We start from the raw sequence: 21,970 nt of genomic DNA, 5'->3' as shown, positions 1-21,970 counted from the left end.
CGGTATAAACGATTCCATCTTAATTATTGACGGTTCCGATTTTGAATTATCGCTCCATTGTTCTATTTTTCCATAGATATCTCACCACGGGCGCCAACTGTCAAGTATAAATCGCAATATGGCGCCTAGTTTAGGCGGGAACTCATTAGACATTCAGGCATTGAGATAACGTGTTTACGTATCCAATATTCTATTTATTGTGTTTTTTATTCCTTCCGGAAGGCGTCGTTCGGGAGATAAATGTATTTTTAATGGTTGTACAAATGCCGTGAAAAAAATGTAGCAAAAGCTGAGACCTTGGCGAAATAAAATGTTTTTGTTGTAGCCGAAAAATTTCCAATTAACATAGTGTTTTTTCTAACAATTTCACTCTTATGTATTAAAAGGAATACACCATAAACAAATTAAATTATAACTGTTACGTACCAACTTACAGAAATAAATTGGAGCATGTAGGATATCATATTTTGTATGTCCACTAGTGTAGATGGGCTAGATCTTCCAAAATGCATAAATAAACAGGGAAAACTTTAGACTACAATATACACAAAATATACAACATGCACAAGAGACAGACGTATGCTGAAAATCTTAATTTTGTAACGTGTTTTTCTTTATTGTGTTTTAATTTTATTTTTTATTTAGATAACTTCGTTTTAAAATTTATCATTTCTTTTCTTAATCTAGATATATATGTATATTATTGCATAGTTATCAGATTAAAATATATATATATTAGCGTTATCTTATTCAAATATTTTAATTTGGTGGCCATTTTCAACGAGTTGTAAATACAATGTTTGAGTATGTCCAAATGCTTGCAGTCTGGCTGGATTTTCTCCCTAGGGAGTCATTCATATTCAAACCTATTTCAACAGAGAGGGAAAACATTTTTAAGAAGGCAATATGGAAGTCTAGGCATTTACAGGGCTTATGAACTGTCATTGGCTGGTTTAAGTGGACACTTTACACACTATTCACCATTCTGCGCATGTTTGAACATCCACATTTCCTCAACTCTTCCATTTGTTGACTTTTGTGAAGTAAAAGAGCTGAAACCTTCATCACGTAAGTGAGATTCATCCGGCTGAACCAAATCGCCTACTAGGCAACGCCTGAAAACAATTTTCCAATTTTCATACTTTTTTACTAGGTAGTTAATTCAACAATGTTTGAGTATGTCCAAATGCTTGCAGACTGACTGGATTTCCTCCCTAGGGAGTCATTCATAATTAAATATATTTTAAAAGATAGGGAAAACATTTTTGAGAAGGGAATATGGAAGTCTAGGCATTTACAGGGCTTATGACCTGTCAATGACCTGTCATGACCTGTCAATGACCCTTCACAAAAGTCAACAGATAGAAGAGTTGAGGAAATTAGGATGTTCAAACATGGGCAGAATGGTGAATGTTACACATGACCTGTCATGACCTGTCAATGACCCTTCACAAAAGTCAACAGATAGAAGAGTTGAGGAAATTAGGATGTTCAAACATGGGCAGAATGGTGAATGTTACACAGTGTCTAAAGTGGTCACTTAAACCTGCCAATGACCGGTGGTCATAAGTCCTGTAAATGCCTAGACTATCTACGAACACGCGCAGCGCAAAGATCTACATTTTGCTGAAAACTGCACGTGAATCGGTTAAGCCGTTTAAGAGGAGTTCAGTGACATCACACGTACATAAGAATTATACGTAGATCTCTTCGCGACTAAACAGTGTGGGATGGATTGGCATGGTTTAGCTCAAAGTTTTTAGTCTTTCGTTTTTTTAAATATATTGTATACTATTATTGTTTTGCCCTTGTTTGTCTTTGCTAAATAGTTTTATGTTCTTTTTGTTCAGTTTCTTGCATTTATGTTTCTTCATGTAACTGTTGTAATTGGCTTAGGCCGTATATATATAATAAATAAATAAATAAATATATAAAGATGAATAAATTTCTTTTTCATTTTTGAGAATGGAATACGAAAGTCTAGCCATTTACAGGGCTTATGACCTGTCATTGACTGGTTTAAGTGGCCACTTTACACAACGTAACATTCACCAATCTGCCCAATGACAAACGTCTAGACTTCGATATTGTCTCCACAAAAATATTTTAATAGATTTGCACGTACTTAAAATATTGTTTATTTACATGTTTAAATCTTACAGATATAAACATTTATTGATTTGATCAACGCATCCCGAATTGGCAACAATCAATATAATATACTAGGTGGAATTATCACCAGAGCTCGCAAGGGAAGAGCCGGCTCGGGCGTCGCGGCGGCGGCGCGGAGAGGCGCCGGGACGCGCCGGCCGCGGCGACGCCGACGGAGGCACCGGCATCGCGCCGCCTACCCCGTCGTCTAGCCTCGCTGGTTCCAGCACTAAACTAACTCCATTATACGCCAACCCTAATATCTTCAACAGACAAATGTATCAACTGAATATTCTTTGTGAATCGAAGACATTCCAAACATTATAATATTTTCAGTAGGTTGAGCGTTTCAACAAATGTTTTGATGCCTAATTTAGATTTTTTAAATATTTCATTAACCTTTCTCTTTGCGCACCCAATGGTGCATAGGGCACTGCATTGGTAAACCACATGCAGGGTATTTCGATCATCTGTTACATGATTGTCATCAGTCCTACCCTTAAAACAAGATTTAATAACAATATTTTACGTAGCGTGGACGATAAAAAGTTTCTAAAAAGGAAAACATTTTGAGAAGGGAATATGGAAGTCTAGGCATTTACAGGGCTTATGACTTGTTAATAGCTGTTTAAGAGGCCACTTTACACACCATGTAACATTCGCCATTCTGCCTACGTTTAAACATCCACGTTTTCTTAACTGTTCTTGAACCTTTATCATGTGGGTAAGATTCATCCGGCTTAACCAATTTATCTCCTAGGCATCGCCTGAAAACTTAATACTTCTTCTTATACCATATATTAAGAATATTTTAGAGAGGGTAATAAAGAAGTCTAGGCATCTACAGGGCTTATGACCTGTCGTTGGCTGGTTTAAGTGGCCACTTTATACACTGTCTAACATTCACCATTCTGCTTGTATTTGAACACCTCTATTTCTTTGATTCTGTCACCTGTTAATGTTTGTAAAGTTAAATAGCTGAAACCTTTAAAAATGCGGGTGAGATTCATCTAATTGAATTATTTAACCTACATCCTACTAGGCAACGCCTAAAAAAAATTTTTTTTCAATTTCTATACTTCCTCACGCGCTGACCACTACACCACGAGGCTGACGGATTCAAGTTTTTCAAGGATTCAACTCCCTGGGGAGCTGATGAAGAACATTTTAGAAAAAGTAATATGGAAGTCTTCTATAGGGCTTATGACCTGTCATTGGCTGTTTAAGTGCCCACATTACACACTGTATAACATTCATCATTCACCATTCTGCCCGTATTTGAACCTATTCCTTCGATTCTTTCATCTGTTGATGTTTGTAAAGTTGAAGAGCGGAAACCTTTATAAATTCGGGTAAGATTCATTTAATTGAATTATTTTACCTACATACTAGGCAACGCCTAAAAAAATTTTTTTTTCAATTTCTATACTTCTTCGTAGACCAGGTGGATTTATCAACAATATTTTAAGTTTGTCCAAATTTTTGTAGACTAGGACTGGATTCAACTCCGGGGAGCTGGAAGGATATGGAACTCTAGGCATTCACAGGGCTTATGGCCTGTTATTGGCTGGTTTAAGTGGCAACTTTACACACCGTGTAACATTCACCATTCTGTTCATGTTTAAATATCCACATTTCTTCAACTCTTCTATCCGTTGACTTCTGTGAAGTAAAGGAGCAGATACCTTTATCATGCGGGTGAGATTCATCCGGCTGAACCAAATCACATACTAGGCAAAGCCTGAAAACAATTTTCCAATCTTTATACTTCTCCTTTTACCAGGTAGTTAATTCAACAATGTTTTTCATTTAATATTCTTTATTACTTTTTATACTAAAGTCCGAGGAGGAATTAGAGCGCGGGCCGGGCGGTTAGAACAAAAAACATTGAAGTCCTATAGTAATTTGATAGTCCATATTTTTTTTTTTTTTCTTAAATATTCTTATCAGAAGCCTATAAATCCAAAAAACAGCAATAAATTGTGTCTTTACTTCGAGAGATACATTTGAAACAGTTTTACATCTTCAAACCGCTCTCCTGAACAATTTACCAAATGTGACTTCCAGCATTTCAGCTTTAAGGTGCAGAATTGTATACGTAATAGTTATCATTTTTTGTAAACAATGGTTTAAAATGTACATAAATTTGTAGGTAGTAGAACCTTACGTATCGTATTAAATTAGTTTATTATGTGTAGTGTAGTGTTATTATGAGTCAATTATTTAATACGCAATAGTTGGACGGGGAGGGGCTTTCAACGCTCATCTTAGACCCCTTAATGTTTTACAAAAAATAATTATTAAAATAATACTATGTAAACCATCCTTCTTCTCAACTTCTGAACTTTTCAGAGAGTTTAATGTTTTATGAGTGGAGCATATTTACGAAAAGTGTTGAATGAATAACTGTATAGATGCCCATGATATCCTTGCTCAGATAAATCTTAATGTACCTCGGCGTAACTTGCGTACCAATCCTGTTTTTGCTGTGGGAAATTATAAAACTTACATCGGCTTCTTTTCCCCTCTGCCAAGGATCCTCAGAATAGTGAACGAAATCTCATAAACGGTACTGTCGATGTGTTCCTACAGCAAGGGCAGGCATTTAAGAAGTCATCGACTCGTGATGTCACATTTGCCATTTCCGCCTAGATTATGCTATATACATACATACGTTTTGATAATTATACACTTTGTTAATTTAAGTAGATTTTAAAAATGTTCAGATTAAGTATTACTCATTAATGCCAATCTATTAGGGCTTACTTAAGCAAGCTTATTAGCTTATTAGCAAGCATGTTGATTGGATTAAAAAAAAGGGAGGAAGCTTTTATATATTTATTTGACAAATTGTAGTCTGCATTACTTTACGGGCTGTTTAACCCATCAAGTAATGCAGACTGTAAATATATGTTAGAAGTCAATTAATAGAAAGCAGATAGCTGCTAAACTGCCGATGTGTACAGAAAAATATGCCCATGTTATTCGCAGAAGCCGGATTCAGCAAGCAAATTGCCCTATCAATGTGTGAATTCTGACTAGCATTAGTGTGCGTGCTTCTGGGTGTGTAAAACAGTGCATGAGATCTCGTTCCAGTATAATTACTGGGAACATACAAACTGATCTCGTTCAATATATTTGGATTATAATATATACTTCCAGAAATCAGCTTATAGAAATGTTTCCCAAGAGAAATTTGGCGACGAGATTCGATTTTTAAAAATTTACCACAGAATCCAGGGGAAGAAATAAATTACGAAAAATTTTAGAATAAATTAAAGAAAAGCTTCCTTCCACACTTAACATCAACTGTATTTTTATAGTAAAATGTATGTACTGTATAAATAGGTATATATGCATATTATGTACATAAATATATATTGTATGCTTGTGTATATGAAATAATTTAGTTTTTTTTTTGGGGAATATTTTTTTGATTTCTAATTATTACTCAATTATTATTTTTTATTTGTTGTGCATTTTTGTTTCTATTTTATATTATTTTGTACACTTGCCAAACACAAGAGCCTGACTCTTTTTGGCAAGTTTAATTGAGAATTGTTATTTTTTTATGTATGTTTTCATGTTAAATAAAGGTTTACAAAAAAAAAAAAACTTATTAAGTATTGTTCATTAATGCGAAATTAAAATTACACGCAATATAAACGATTTTTTTTTCAATACAACAAATTTTTGTCAATACAATAAATATGTACTTATATATTGAATTAGAAAAAAAAGTTGAAATTTATGGTTAGGACCAGAAGTAAAATCTTAATTTACCCGCTTTACATTCTAAATAGTCTATACTGAATAGAAAAAATGTTCTAATGATGTTTAGTAATTTTAAATTATCCGCCTTACGTCTATTATAGTATCTACCTGAATGGAAAATCTAATAAAAATATCGGCATTTGAATTGTGGTGGCAGCACTGATTCAGTCGCCATGTTTGTTAATATCTCGAGGTGTTTACGCATCGCGTTTGTGTGAATTTTACCTAAAAATATCCCATAATCTTTCAAAAACAAACTCGTTTACTAAACAAAGACGTTATTTAAGCATCACAGTGTTTGTCTTTCCAGTTGAAAAGTGTGTGGAAAGCAATGTTCGTGAATTAAATGCCCACGCAAAATAATAACAAAAATGCACTAATACTTGGACAACATGTTTTACTATTTTTGGCTATTAAAAGTGACCTAGCTTTTTAAACACGTTCTGAAAAGTGATTTTACAATGATTTGTACTTTATTTGTCAGATTGAATTAAGGATATTTCACTATTGCGCAGATCTAAGATGTGTAAAAACAGTTTGGAGGACCATAATGTGACAGCGCCGAGATGAGATCTATTTAAAGAAAATTCACCTTTTATTTATAGATGTGAAGACGTGAAGATAATAAACCCAATAAAGGGGTTTTATTTTTTTATTTGAAAAGTTATTAAGCCTAGTTTCATCTAAAATGGCGAATTCACAATTATTTGCTTTCACCGCTACGTGTGTCATATTATTCTTCATAGGTTTGTGTTTTATTTATTCTAATTCCTTATCCGGAAGTTACGCAAATAGACTTTGGTTTTCACGTCGATTTAGATACATTTCTTATTGTGTATTGATTGGTAGCCTTTAAGCAAATTGATTTATTAATAATACTATAAATAATCCACCCATTTATGAATAATACTAACTTATACCTGTAGTAGAAATGTGCATTTTGCTTACTTACCTGCTAACACTGATTGAAACATTATTAACATTTCTTTTTTACTTATGGTATTTTACTTTTAATCTTCTATAAGTGCTAATGAATGCTATATAGGCATATATATATAATTATTTTTTTGAAAATTGTAGTCTGTATTACTTTACGGGCTGTTTAACCCATTATGTAATGCAGACTGTAGACATAAGTTAGAAATTAATGAATAGAAAGCAGATAGCTGCTAAACTGCCAATATGTACCGAAAAATAAATCCATATTATCCGCAGAAGCCGTATTCAGCAATCGAATTGCTCTATTGATGGGTGAATTTTGACCTGCATTAGTTTGCGAGCTTCTAGGTGTGTAAAACAGTGCATGAGATCTCGCTCTAGTATAATTATTAGGATCATAAAAACTGATCACTGCTGCTCAGTATATTTGGATTATGCATACTCGGCCTCATGGTGTAATGGTCAGCGCGTTTGCCTACCATGCGAGAGGTCTCGGGTTCGATTCCCGACATGGTTGATATGAAATATTTATTTAAAAGGGTATTTTTACACCAGAATATTTTATAGTTCCTGGGCTGGTTTCTGCAGCGTAATACTGATCACCTTACCTTCATATAAAAAAAATGATCAAGATACGCTGCGATTGGTGTAACAATGCAGTGCCCTATGCACCATTACGTGCGGAAATGGAATGATGATGAATCCCACAATAGAAGTAATTTTGGTTGATTAAATGAATAGTTGGTAAATAAATATAAATTAATCGAACCCAGAACCTCAAAAATGGTAGGTGAATGCGCTAACCACTATTAAATTATTTCTACTCGATTTCCTTATTCAGGATTTTTACCTGAGCAGCCATCGGGTCGAAAACACTTGTCCGGAATTCTGGCTCTATTTCACTCACAGAACTGTATTGTCAGAACTGTCCTGGGTTCGATCCTTGGCAGGACGTGAAATACTGTTCCTGGACTGGCACCTGAAGCGTAGGACTGATCATGTTACCTTCATGTAACAGATGATCGAAATACACTGCATTTGGTTTACAAATGCAGTGCTTATGCACCCTGCGTGTGGAAAGGGGAATGATGATGCTGTGGGGATCATCAGTCAGACCCTGGCACTATATTGAATTTTATTTAGGTCAACCTAAATGTTTGAATGTTGTTAACGTCGTGTCAAAGCAACCGAAATCAGTGCTGGGCGAAAATTCTGATTTTAACTTTGTAGCTGCTGGTGTCGTGTTTCGCTGTTGCGTTGATAGGCCTGGCACTCTGCGTTGAGTGTTGCTAGTGCCCATAATGCTATAGGAATTAACCCGCTAAATGCTTTGTACAAAATTAAGGAAAAAAAAATTGTATTGTCGATTAAGGTAGATCTATCTCTACTTAAAGTATTATTTTCCAGGTCAGTATTGTTTATTACTACATCAAAATGGCTTCAGAATTGACATACCTATTTTGGTAAAACGCATAAATGCAAAATAATTTATTCTGGTATGAAATGTTTATACACTCGACAACAATTGATAGTTGTACTTTGTTTTTTCAAATTTTGAAACTATGTATTGATGGGTCTACGTTCGTGGCGCACAGAAGGAATGCGGTAGAGATGTGACGCTGCCCGGTCGAGTTTCAATAAAAATTGGATTGTCGATGTTAACCAATACAATATGCATAGGATCTTCGCAATTTGGTAATTTTTGCATCTGAGGATAATGTTAACTTTGGTATATTACATGTTTTAATCGAAATGTGCACGATTTCTCTTGATATTATTTTTTCATCCAGACATTGTAATTATCATGTTTTTTTTTTACCGATTTGACATTTTTATTTGTTACTTTTTAACCTAACTGTTATTTTTCTATTTAATCACTTCCTACTATGGTTTAGATTCAATAAAATACATACGCTTTCATTGATACGTTCATGGTAATAAAAGACAAAATCGTATTTAGAATTTAGTTAGCTACTTTCTTAGTTCTAAAACTATTTAAAAATATAAAAATTTCCAGTCATTTGTTCTCGCTGCCTTTGTCTTTTGATCGGCGTGATAAATAAATTATTTTGTAGCCGCTCAATACTATTAATTTAAAGTACTTATTTGTTTACAATACTTTAAGTTCAAACTTTTGATATTTAGAAGAAAACGAAACTTGTATCATACTAGAAATCGAAATATCGATCTCACAGCCATGAACAGCTCTAACAGCAAGAGCCCACCGGGTATGAGTCGCGTTAGACGGGAGTTTCATCCCCGCCAGTTCCTCCTCACCGCGCATGTCATGAATGTAGTAGTTTAATGTCCATAGTTTATTATTTGGATTTTATGGAATCTTTCTTAAATTATTTTTTAACGTAAATAACACATTTCAGAGACATCGCTATCTTCGGCAGCCATCGCCCAGACGATGGAAGTCCCCGGGGCCGGCATAGGGGCAGGCCGCACCCAGTACTGCGAGTACTACAACGCCACGTCTTGTCCCACCAACTCCAGCAGCTGCTACGAGCGCGAGGAATGCGAAAGCCACGACCCCCTGAAGAGGAACCACTGCTTCGTGCTGTGGACCAAGAACAAGACGTCCGGCGCCACCATCGTCAGCCTCAAGGGCTGCTTCCTCGACACCAAGGAGTGCTACGACAAGCCAGAGTGCGTCGAAGAGTCGTACCGCCCCAAAGGGATGTATTTTTGCTGTTGCGAGGGCGATCTTTGCAACAGAAACTTCACTTGGAGCCCAGCTCCGACCGAAGCTACCGTCGTGAAAGTCGGTACTGAACCCGTTCAACAGAACTATACGTTGATTGTCGTTCTGTGTTTCGTGGGTGTTATTTTAGTGTTGGTGGCTTGTTTAGTCATCATGCAGAGGCGTCAGAAGCTGAATTTATTCAATGAACTGCCTACTGCGGAGCCCTCTTGCCCGCCGTCACCGGCCGGGGAGGATAGGCGCCTGGGCGTGACGCTGTGCGAGGTGCGCGCGCGCGGGCGCTTCGGCGCCGTGTGGCGGGCGGCGCTGGGCGCGCAGGAGGTGGCTGTCAAAGTTTTCCCGGCGCAGGAGCGAGAGTCATGGCTGGCGGAACAGGAGATCTTCCGGCTGCCGCGCATGTCGCATCCGGACGTGCTGCGCTACATCGGAGTGGAGAAGCGCGGAGACAACATCCAGGCCGAGTACTGGCTCATTACGGCCTACCACGAGAAGGTATTTTATCCATTTTTAACCCATTCTTATTTATACCTTTACAATTTTGTATTAATTTTTTTATACAGAATAATGTTCCCTCACTGAGGTGTCTCGTGCCGAGGGAATCATTTTACAACAAGTATAATGAAACATGCCTCAAATTAGTTATTTAACACAGTTAACATAATAAGAAAATAAAAACGTAAATTATCTAATTAACCTAATTATCATAAGCAAACTAAATTAATCATAAAAAACATAAAAAATCCATATAAACTTGCAGAAAAAAATTCATAATCAGAAAACAATTTTTCATCTGTTTGGCATGATCTTCATCAATCCGTGCACAACCTATCCAACCTTATTCGAGTATGGTGAAATATTCCATTATTCTTAAAGCTGAAAAATGTACTGTTCTTCACATAGGCAAAATCAATTGAATACATACTTAAATATATCAGAAAAAAGGTCTTGGCATAATCATATCAATGGCTTTAAAATGGGACGCTCACATCACATCTATCGCCAAGAAAGCCAATAATTTGTTTAATTAAAATTATTGGCTTTCAATAATTTGTTTTATTAAAAAGGCATTCCAAAATATTACTCCAGAGATATTTCTTAAAATGTACAAGACCTATGTAAGACTAAAGACATTGAGGTACTGGAAAAAGTCCAAAAAAGCTCTGCGAAAATCCCTAAATTACTCAAAAGGATGCCCTACCGCAGTAGATTAATATCACTAGGACTTACATCATTGGAAGAACGACAGAAGAGAGGGAATTTGATAGAAACTTATAAGATACTCAATGATTACTGTGACTGTCTCCTGCATGAGATGAATTAATTAAATCCCAACTCAAATTTACGGGGTCATAACTGGAAGCTCTATCATCCCCAATTTCACCTCAATCCCAAAGAAAAACTTCCTTACCAGCAGGGTGGTTTTAGACTGAAATAAATTGCCAAGCCTAATTGTCCATTCCATTTCAGTCAACCACTTCAAAAACCGTTTGGATGATTTTTTTAAGGAAGAAGAACGCAGACACACCAGCAAAGGCTGGCTACCTTTTTATAATGAATAAGAATCTAATAAATAATAGTTTAAAAATTTAAAAAAGCGTCTGTAGCAGATATGATGAAATATTCCGTCAAGCCATTTAATAATATGTATGATTTTTATTTAGAAACTTTGCTGGTCTGTCTTTAAACTGTATTTTTAAAAAAATGTTATTATATCATTGTCGACTGTTTGTTTCTTTAAAATAAATAAATAAGACCTTTCTAAAATTAATCTCTCATGGGCGTGACAAGCTATGGCTTCTTTTGTTTGCGTATTATATTTCCGGCAGGGTGGTATAAATTGTCAAGCCTTATTGTCCATTTCGGTCAAGCAGTTCAATGCTTTTTTGGAGGAAGATGAACACAAGCAAAATGCGGTACACGAGATATAGGCGCACCAGCATGCCTGTAACAAATAATTTGTTGATGTTAAACACAATTTATTTTACATCCAATCCCAGGAATGTGTTTTTGGCAAACCGAGCTGTGGATCAATGTAATCTTTATTGGCTGATATCAAAATTTCTTTATTGCTTTATGTGATAAACAATTTTGTGATTTCCCTTTTTTTCTAAATAAAAGTCTAATTTTTTCTTCTCTGATGTTATGGATGTGTTCCCGTTGATTAAAATGTGTTTTTTTTTTTAAATTCTGTCATCTCTGGTAATTTATTTATTTAAAAAATACATAAATTAAATGCAATTAAAAATTTGTCTGACAGGGCTCCCTGTGCGACTACCTGAAGGCCAACACCGTGACATGGGGCGAGGTGCACCGCATCGCGCACAGCATGGCGCGCGGGCTCACCCACCTACACGACGAGGTGGCATCGGGCGCGGGTGCGCGGCGAGAGCGCAAGCCGGCCATCGCGCACCGCGACTTTAAGAGCAAGAACGTGCTGCTCAAGGCCGACATGTCCGCCTGCATCGCCGACTTCGGCCTGGCACTCGTCTTCCAGCCCGGCCGGCCCTGCGGAGACACCCACGGGCAGGTAATCCTCCGCTCATATTGCCATCGCGCACAGCATCACAGATTGAGAGGTGGTGAAATTATTAATTTATGGCTTCGTATAGCTTAGGCCAGAGGTCAGCGGTTTGAGAAGTGGGAAGAGCCGAATCGTCATGGAAACAGGATAACAAAGGTACAGAGGGCATATATAGTTGGAAAATTTATATAGCACCATTTTTGTGAAAATCACCATCAATCGTCACATTGAACGTTTGAGGTGTTTTATTTAAAAATTTAATTAGAACGGTGTCAATGCATTGCTTTTGATAGAGTTACTAAATCTAATATATAATTGGTTATTTTGAATTAAATACATGATTTTAAATTTTCATCTGTTATTCTGCTTTTAAGTTTATTTTTATTTGGTTCATAGATGATAATGTTTGTTCCCGTATATACACCGCAAGACAAAAAAAATTACGAGTTTACCTGCTACCGCGCCCCTTGACTTTACTGAACCCTTTTTCTAAGAAATCCTTTATCGATACCTCTTTCTTTTGTTTAATAAATTAAGGACACTATGTGTCACCTTTCTACAATATTTACATTTTAAAATGTCTCAACAGTCTTGTTTTACCCGCGTTTGAGTGAACATAACACAACAATCATGGAAAGTGCAAAGCAAATGTCGATTGCGATAAAATCCAAAATAATCACATTGTCGCAAGAAAACATATCTAATTGTGAAATATCTCGTCGAGTTGGGTATTCAGAAGGTGCAGTGAGGTTTTTATTAAAAAAAATCCAAGAAACTGGATCCATAGAACGGAAAAAAGGAAGTGGACGGGGGCGCGTGACATCTGCCCGAGATGATCGCTTAATAAAAAAAATTGTTATGCGCGATCGATTTTTAACGGCACCTGAAATACACGCAGAGGTGCAGTCTACCAGCACATCAACATTTTCAGTAAAAACAGTGTCCAGGCGGCTGTTGGAGCATGGTTTCCAAGCACGGAGTCCCGCAAAGAAACCATTACTCACGGACAAAATGAAGAAGGCTAGACTGGATTGGGCGAAAGAGCACCAGAATTGGACCTTGGAGGATTGGCAAAATGTTGTTTTCTCTGATGAATCGAAATTCAACCTTTTTGGTCCAGACGGCAGAAAGATAGTTCGACGAAAACGTGGGGAAAGATATCATCCGTCGTGCGTCACTCGAACCGTTAAACATTCACCCTACGTGATGATTTGGGGGTGCATGACAGCATACGGTTTAGGACCTCTAAATTTTGTACAGGGTACGATGAATGCCATTCAGTACAAAAAAGTGTTAAAAAAACATATTATTCCAACAATCGAGGACATTACGCAGTATACCGCGGACCCAATTTTTCAGGACGATTCTGCGCCGTGCCATAGAGCCCGCACTGTGAGTACAAATATATATATTTTTTAATGCATTTTGTGACCACATGATAAATAATTTATTGTTTTTTTATAGATCAATGAATTCAAGGAGAAAATTGGCTTAAAATCGTTGACGTGGCCCGGGAATAGCCCTGATTTGAACCCGATAGAAAATTTATGGGCGATTATGAAAAAAAAAGTCGGGAAAAAAAAATCAAAAAACATTGAGGAATTAAAAAAAAACTTAATTCAAGTTTGGGAAGAAGAAATAACATCAGAAATTTTAGATTCGCTTTACGCTTCTCTAAATAATAGAATTTTACATGTTATAAAAAATAAAGGTGAATTCACTAAGTACTAAATATTTTTAAATGTTATAAATATGTTTAAATGTAAAATACTTTAATTTAAAATAAAGCGATAAGAACCTACTTCTTAAATATGAATTAAAAAATAACATGTCTTTTATTATTCCATCACAAACACTCGACCATAAATGAACCGTTATGGGTCTCTAAGGTTCGGGTAATCTGATACCTGATATATAATGGCAATTTCTAAGTACAATTCATGAGTAAGATTTTCTATTTTAACCTTGAAATAACGAGTAGTCATCACATATGTCAAACAATATAAAAAAAACTAATTAAATATCAAGAATAATTCATTATATGTCAATTTTAGTTTTTTTTGAGAACTCGTAAATTTATTTGTCTTGCGGTGTATGTAGAGCCAAAGATTTTGAGATTACCAAAAACTAGTTGTTTTAACGCATCATATGTTTCAGGCACTCTATTCCATGTATCAAATATTATTGGTTCTATTTTAGGCAGCTGTTTTTATAGCTGTCAACTTGTGCTAAGAAATCAAACTGGATTTCTCTCTTCGAGTTCTTCCAAGCGGCTGGTCAGATCTGTGAATTCGTCACTCCACAGTTTCTCCCTTAAAATCTATTGTGTATGTATCTATTGTGTATCTATAGTGACTGCACCTGGAGTGACCCAGCATCTGTGTGGAACGGTGTTAAGTTCATTGACATTTATTTTGAGAGGGCATACGGTGAAAGTTAGTGTAGTCTTATTTGCTCTGAATTGTTGAAGTTCACTAAGTCCAGCTCTTTGTTTTTCCTAATACGCTATATAAAGAGCTGCTTCTGCCGAGTAGGTGTCTTTACTAGAGAGTATCGAGGAGACGATCGGGAACGTTTTGATTTCTAGAGCTAGGAATCCGCCTTATAAAGTATAATGGCAAAAATGATGAGGGGATGACATGGGGCATAAGGTAAGCGTGGCAGGTAAGGCTGACGGAAGGCCAGTAGAGCATCGCCATATGCAAACTAATTCCATAAATAAGAGGACTTGATAATAAGTATCCATGTAGTAAGAATGAAATAAAATTTATTTATTTAATACCCAATTTTATAATAGCGCACAGTTATAATTATTTTCATTAATTTAATTATCCTAACAAGGAATTTTCTAACAAGCCGGGACTCTATCAAAATTAATACATTTATAAATATACAAATTCAAAGTAAAAATTTATACAAGTGTTGGAAAGTTATACCAAAATGGTTACACACAGTGTATAAATTAGGACAATAAGTTAATGTACATATTAATGTAAATACTATAATTATAATAATAAAAATACATATTTAGTTTTATTCCACGTTTATTTATAAATTTTTACCAGTGACCGGGTTTCGTCGTGACCATCAGTCTGACGATGCTGGTCACGACGAAACCCGGTCACTGGTAAAAAATTATAAATAAAAGTGGAATAAAACTATATACGTATTTTTATTATTATAATTAAAAATGCTGTTCCACCAAGAAATATCAGTAGAAAAACTCTCAATATATTAAAAACTATATTAGACTATGATTATTATTATCATAAAACTAGATAAATAAAAAAATAGATTCCTCAACAGAAAGAAATGAATATATGTATAGGTAGTTATTGTAATGTTAGTTTATAATTTACACCTGATGATGGATGGTACCGAATTTCTAAATTTTGATGTTTTTTAAATTCTAAACTTAATTAGTGCCTGGTCTCAAAAAAGTTGATGATTATTTCTGGTATGTTTGTTCCTAGGTCGGAACCCGTAGGTACATGGCCCCGGAAGTGTTAGAAGGAGCCATCAACTTTACTCGGGACGCCTTCCTTCGGATTGACATGTACGCTTGTGGACTTGTGCTGTGGGAAATTGTTTCTAGGTAAATACTTATTTTCTCTTAATCATTCAATTTAATTAAATAGTTCCATCTGTGGGTTTCATAGTCCATGATACACACACACACATGTGCTAAATCATTTCACCTGAAATATAGAGCGACGACCGATGAAGCAAGTTATTATTTTATATTGAATACAATACATTATATGTTCCGTGCGTGGGAAAAAGGGTTTAAGTCATAAAATGTCTTAAATGTACAGGTAAGAAGCTAATTTTTTTGTGCATTTTTTGGTGTATTTGTCATAAGTTAATGACAATGTCCATTAATAAATAAATAAGTTATTGATACTAATCAATCGTTGCATCACAGGTCAAAAAGTCTAGACATACTTTTTTCAGAAAATTTTTCGATTTTGTGATCCAAAAGACTCATGTAAAAAAATTTATGCAAAATTTAAAAAACACAAAATGTCAAGAATAATTTTTTAAGTATCTAAAAAAAAGATTTACTCAAAACAGTTGAATCCTTTTTTGGCAGCTGTTTTTTCAATTTTTAGACACACTCAAAACTTTGATTGGCTTTCCTGAAAAAATCTTCTTTTTGACTTAAGCCCTTTTTCCCGCGCACGGAAGATATTCTGCAAGACACAAGAGCAACGTCCCGCAGTACATTAGCATAATTTCTTCCATGGGGATATGAAGAACAAAGGAATGTGGCATATAAAGAGACCACGGGGCGTGGTGCGTCTAGTCAGCCCGAGTCAGCCTAACCAGTTAGCCCAAACAGGCAGCCCGAGCAGCATGTAGTCCGAGTCAGCCAGTTCAACCCTTCATCGCCTTAACACTCGTGGGAGAAATTATTAATTACTAACAATATTTTAAATTTGTCCAAAACCTTGTAGACAAGGACTGAATTCAACCCCCTAGGTAGCTGTTAATATTAACATATTACAACAGAGATGAAGAACATTTTAGAGAAAGGAATATAGAAGTCTAGATATCCACAGGGCTTATGACCTGTCATTGGCTGGTTTAAGTGGCCACTTTACACACTGTGTAACATTCACCATTCTGCCTATATTTCAAAAATATATATTTCATTAGGTGCGGAAAGGGAATGATGATGATGATTCATTATTTATTCGCCATGTAATAAATACTTATTAAACAGCAACCTCGTGTCTTCTGTCAATCTCTAACTGGGGTAGGAGCTCCAACAATCCTCAACAAACTAAATCCTACACATTTGACATCGTAATATAATAATCAGGTTACGACATAAGAAAATACTATGACCAAAATTTGTTGTACGTGCACAAAAAATCCAGTACAAAACTGTAAGCTTAACTTGATTTTTTATTTTTTGTCACTTATACCTGATTTGAACCCATTCATATACTGTTTAATAATATATTTTTCATTATTTGTAAAAATAATCATGTAATTTAGGCCTGTTATCGCAAAGCAGGACTTCATTATTTAAAAAAATAAGATAAATATATCAAGTTTCCTTTTCTATATAGACTCATGTGAGATCATAGCCACACAAGGGTAATTGAATCGTTCACTGTTTTAATTCAGGTCGTTCCTATTGAATTTATTGTCTACACGTTGTGTTTAGATGCTCGGCCTTGGGAAATATGGGAGAGTACATGCTGCCGCTGGAGGAGGAAGTGGGAGCCCACCCCTCGCTGGAGGAGATGCAGGACGCCGTGGTGCACCGGAAAATGCGCCCCAACATTCCCCAGTCCTGGAGGGATCACAATGTGAGTCCTACATAGGGTTGCCATATTTGGCCAGGGTCTTGTTGGGATGGGAAGATATTGCTAGATATTATAAAAAAGTCCATTTTGTGATTAAAACATTTTTTAAATCCAATTTCTCATAGCATCGAACTTACTCATAATATAACGCTTTGTTAAATCAATATTTACAAAAATAATTCATTTTTGTACCCTACAAAATGTGTAAAAAAAAATGTGCAAAAAGAGCTATAGGTGTATTTAGAATACATATAATAATTATCATTGTAGAGAATCTGATAATACTGTTAAAATTTCCTTTTTGTGTTACTTTTATACCATTTAACTGACGACCTTTCCTCACATTTTGGTAAACCATGCAGAAAAGCCGTAAATTTTTACTATAACAGTCGAACATGGTTATTACGAGGAAGATGGAACTCGTTATATGCATTACTCGTTATACCAGAGTGTATAATCATAATAGAGTTATACAATCACTATTGCATATTTTCACTAAGTAAACAGATAAATGTTCATATAGTTCATACAGATAATTTTAAAATATAGAACTTGAAAAAATGCTTACAAATATACCACTTTCTAAATTTCAAATACAGATAAATAAACATGTTTTTTTTCCACACTATTGAGACTGGATAATATTTTTTACACTGTGATTCTTTTTCACAAATAATTGCCACTTTTTCACGAATTGAGAGACACTTTGTTCCAACCATCGACAACCCTATTTCTCAGGAAATGCTACTCTATTTTATCTATGGATTTCACCTGTTGAGTCAGTAATGTGTTTTTATATACAATTTTTTATTTGATATTAATAATAATTATTCAAATGTAAAATTCGGTAGCAGGCTCTTTCCGTGCTCTGCGATACGATGGAGGAGTGTTGGGACCACGACGCAGAGGCGCGGCTTTCAGCCTCCTGCGTCATGGAGAGGATCCGCAGCCTGGATCAGGTGGGGCGGCGTCCGCCACTCATCATAGAGAACGCCCGCCCACTGTGAGACATCGCAACCTGAAGTACAAAACCCTGATGCAACTTAAGGTTCACGAGTGAAACATCTCACATTGTCATTTAAACTAGTTTGTAAGAGTACAAAAATCACTCGCGATAATATTGTAGTGATCACATTCAACAAATAAAACATAACCTTTTATTATGTAGACAGAGTCATTATTTAAAACCAAATATTTGTTTTGAAAATGTGCCGTTAAAACTTCTTTTTTCATGTCAATTAAACACTTGCTAAAACCGTGGTTTCCTAAGTGTAATGTTTGAATAATTAATGATACACTAAGTTATCCCATGTTGGGTCATTATCAAGTACTCTTTATTATTGTTGTAAAAACACTTTGACTTTACACTTATGCACAGATCATATTTATCCAGACAAGTACCTACTCAGTGTTGCTATAATACATAACACTAAGAAAGCGGTGCCTTTATGGGCTGTGATGCAGTGGGCTTAACAAGACAGCTGTCTTAATGGTGACAAGAGATGTGACCTTTAAGAAAGCAGTGCCATTGAGGAGTCATCGTAACTCGAAAACTTTCATTCGGAGGAGACTTATAAATCATTCTACAGAGCGTGCATTTCAAAGTTTAGTGCTATTTTTTTGTGAGTTTCTGACAAATTCAATCAAATTTTGTCATTTTTGATAGTCCAAATCACGTTTGCACTCATTTTCAGATACAAAAGTGTTCACCGCCACAGGAGAAAAAACATTCCTCAACTGTTTGTACCGCCGTTACCGCCGTCTTGCAAATGAAGGCACCGCTGTTATATGTTCTGCTCACAATCAATGCTCTCTAGGAAACCTGCGCTATCTGATTTGTACAGACAATGTTTAATCATGTTATCCTCCGCTACATGATGGCACTGCTCTCTTAGGAATCCATAGCACTAACTGGCAACCTTTCTTACATTGTGATCAAGCAGAAATTCCATAGATTTCAACTGCAAAGTCACAGGTAAAATCTATGTATTTTCTGCTTGCCGGGTTGCCACTCAAAATGCATTTAAGTGACACGAAAAATAATATTTTAATGGCGCTTATTGTACGGTTTTAAATAAGCCTGGGTACGTAATGTAAGTTTTAATGGTAGGTAAAACTTTTCAATTAAAATTTCTGTCTTCATTGTAACAGTAACGCTAGTTTTACATTTAAACAATTATTGTCCTTGCAATCGAAACGGTCATGCGAGTAATCATAACCCACAATCGAAAAAATATGCTAGAAATAAGTCATTACTTAAATTGTCAATTTGAATGCATTTTTTTTTTTAATTCTTAAAATGAATTGTTATTTCTAGCTTAAAATCTGGCGTTTATTATTCCCAATGCAATATTCACACCCGTTGTATGATGTTAATATGTGTTTTTTATTATTATTATTAATAAAACATGTAATACAAGAATAAGATATTACTCTTCCAGGAGTTATAGAAAAAAAACTCATTCGGGACGATACATAAAAAAAAGTGACAATACATAATATCAGTTAATACAACTCAAAATAGTAAGAAAACATTATATTAGAAACAGAAATTACAGTATTATACCCATTTATAGAAATTATATGAATAATTATCACTATCAAACAGATTAAAGTAATATTTTTGAATTGCTACACTTTTAAATTGACTATTCTAAGTTATTAATGTGTTGTCAGGTTCATAACTAGGGTTCGTATTTTCTGCACACATAATAATACATACTCCATTTTTTGCATAGATTCAATTTTAAATCGTAAAATATTTTGAACAACCTTTTTTAACAATGTTTTGAGTGTGTCCAAATGTTTGCAGACATGCTGCATTTTCTCCCTTAGGGAGTTATTTAGATCTAAATTTGTTGCAACAGAGAGGGAAAACAAGAAGGTTTTTTCTCTTTGTTGCAACAAATTTAAATGTTTTTAAAAAAAATTAACTGGACGTAGGGAACTTGATTATTACATTTATTTATTTTACAAACAATTAATATTTTTATGTATTTAACTATTTTATGTCTATACTGATTTATTTATATGATCATGGCAGCTTTTTTTTAGAGTTTTTATTTTTAAAGTGTTTTTTAAAATGTATCTTTATTCAGACGAAACCTCGGGAAAGCGTTGATGCACGCTTCAAGGACTTACGCGTGTTGAAGATCCCATTATGAATCCGCAGAAAATCATCCATTATTTGTAACTCCCTTCCTCAAAAGCAGTGCCAATAATATTTTTAGTGAAATTATTTATAAATATATTATTAAGGAGCATTTAATTATTATTTTACGATAATAATTACTCGAAATAATGTACGGATAATTTTACTATTAGTCTAAGGACCCACCAAACAAATATATTTTTCACTATAGATCTACAATATTCTTTGTACTGGATCACACGCCATAGATTAGATCCCTGTGAAATTACATAATATTAAAACCTTAAGTGCAAATCTATGCAATGTACATATTGTTACTCGTACCTTGTACAAAATATATTCACATTAACTGTACATACTATAGATATTACGAAAAATAGTTATAAATAAGTTTCGAGTCGGTTATGAAATTTGTCTTTAAGTGTTTTAGATTCTATTTGAAGTAACACCTCGGAATTGTATAGGTACATCACTTACTAGTTCCAATACTTGTAATTTTACTAATGAAATTTCATTTTTTATTTTAAATGTTTTTTTAATCACTTAAATATTTCTGACTCATTTAAGAGTAAAAACATAATGTATGCATTTATTTATTTTAAAAGAAAATTTTAGTGAAATGGTATTTGTAGTAATGGTGATCTGATGGTACAGTCCCCCCATCTTTCTGAACTGACCAGATATACACATATAGGTAATATTCCTATTTGTAATTTAATTATAATTATACAACTCATTACAAAATTCTAATATTTTAAAGAGTTTAATCGTTAACCGAGTAGATGAATTATCAACATTAATTTGATTGAATTTAACAATGTTTGAATGCTTGCAGACTGGCTGGATTTCCTCCCTAGGGAGTTATTCATAATTAAATTTATTTCAACAGAGAGGGAAAACATTTTTGAGAAGATTGTTGAATTGCTACCTGGTAAAAGAAGAAGTATAAAAAATGGAAAATGGTTTTCAGGCGTTGCCTAGTAGGTGATTTGGTTCAGCCGGATGAATCTCACCCACGTGAGAAAGGTTTCAGCTCTTTTACTTCACAAAAGTAGGCAGATAGAAGTGTTGAGGAAATGTGGATGTTCAAACATGGGCAGAATGGTAAATGTGAGGCCACTGAAACCAGCCAATGACAGGTCATAAGCCCTGTAAATGCCTAGACTCCCATATTCCCTTCTCAAAAATGTTTTCCCTTTCTGTTGAAATAAATTTAAATAATTAAAAATAATATTTTCAATATAGCTATCATAAAAAGTTGTGTTGATAGTAAATTAGTGGTGAAAGTTGTTTTTATTTTTTTAAACACAACCTCAAATTGAGCTCTTCCAATTGTTCCCAATTTTGATGGCCTAATGTTAATTCCGCGCAGTATGTTTACATTCGATCGCTATTTGCTACTCAGTCAT

General features: G+C 34.9%; 1 protein-coding gene across 3 annotated transcripts; it reads left to right on the top strand.

Moving 5' to 3' along the window:
- The first annotated feature begins 6,073 nt into the window (after window positions 1-6,073).
- LOC148273261 (receptor protein serine/threonine kinase put-like) lies at window positions 6,074-20,643 on the top strand. 3 transcript variants are annotated; one of them, XM_088238948.1, is made up of 7 exons: window positions 6,092-6,671; window positions 9,243-10,063; window positions 11,829-12,098; window positions 15,566-15,687; window positions 17,269-17,413; window positions 18,262-18,458; window positions 20,509-20,643. In XM_088238948.1, exons 1-6 carry the CDS (start codon window positions 6,614-6,616, stop codon window positions 18,415-18,417), a joined length of 1,572 nt encoding a protein of 523 aa, XP_088095074.1. In that variant the 5' UTR covers window positions 6,092-6,613; the 3' UTR covers window positions 18,418-18,458; window positions 20,509-20,643. The 3 variants fall into 3 exon arrangements, with proteins under 3 accessions (XP_088095073.1, XP_088095074.1, XP_088095076.1); XM_088238947.1 differs by lacking the exon at window positions 20,509-20,643 and having other exon boundaries at window positions 6,074-6,671; window positions 18,262-18,577; XM_088238950.1 differs by lacking the exon at window positions 20,509-20,643 and having other exon boundaries at window positions 18,265-18,577.
- Window positions 20,644-21,970: the final 1,327 nt, after the last annotated feature.

Source organism: Micrasema longulum, unplaced genomic scaffold (genome assembly GCF_059751315.1).
Source record: "Micrasema longulum isolate JH-2025_06_02 unplaced genomic scaffold, ASM5975131v1 h1tg002022l, whole genome shotgun sequence".
Taxonomy (NCBI): Eukaryota; Metazoa; Arthropoda; class Insecta; order Trichoptera; family Brachycentridae; genus Micrasema; species Micrasema longulum.
This window is presented reverse-complemented; position numbering and strand designations above follow the sequence as displayed.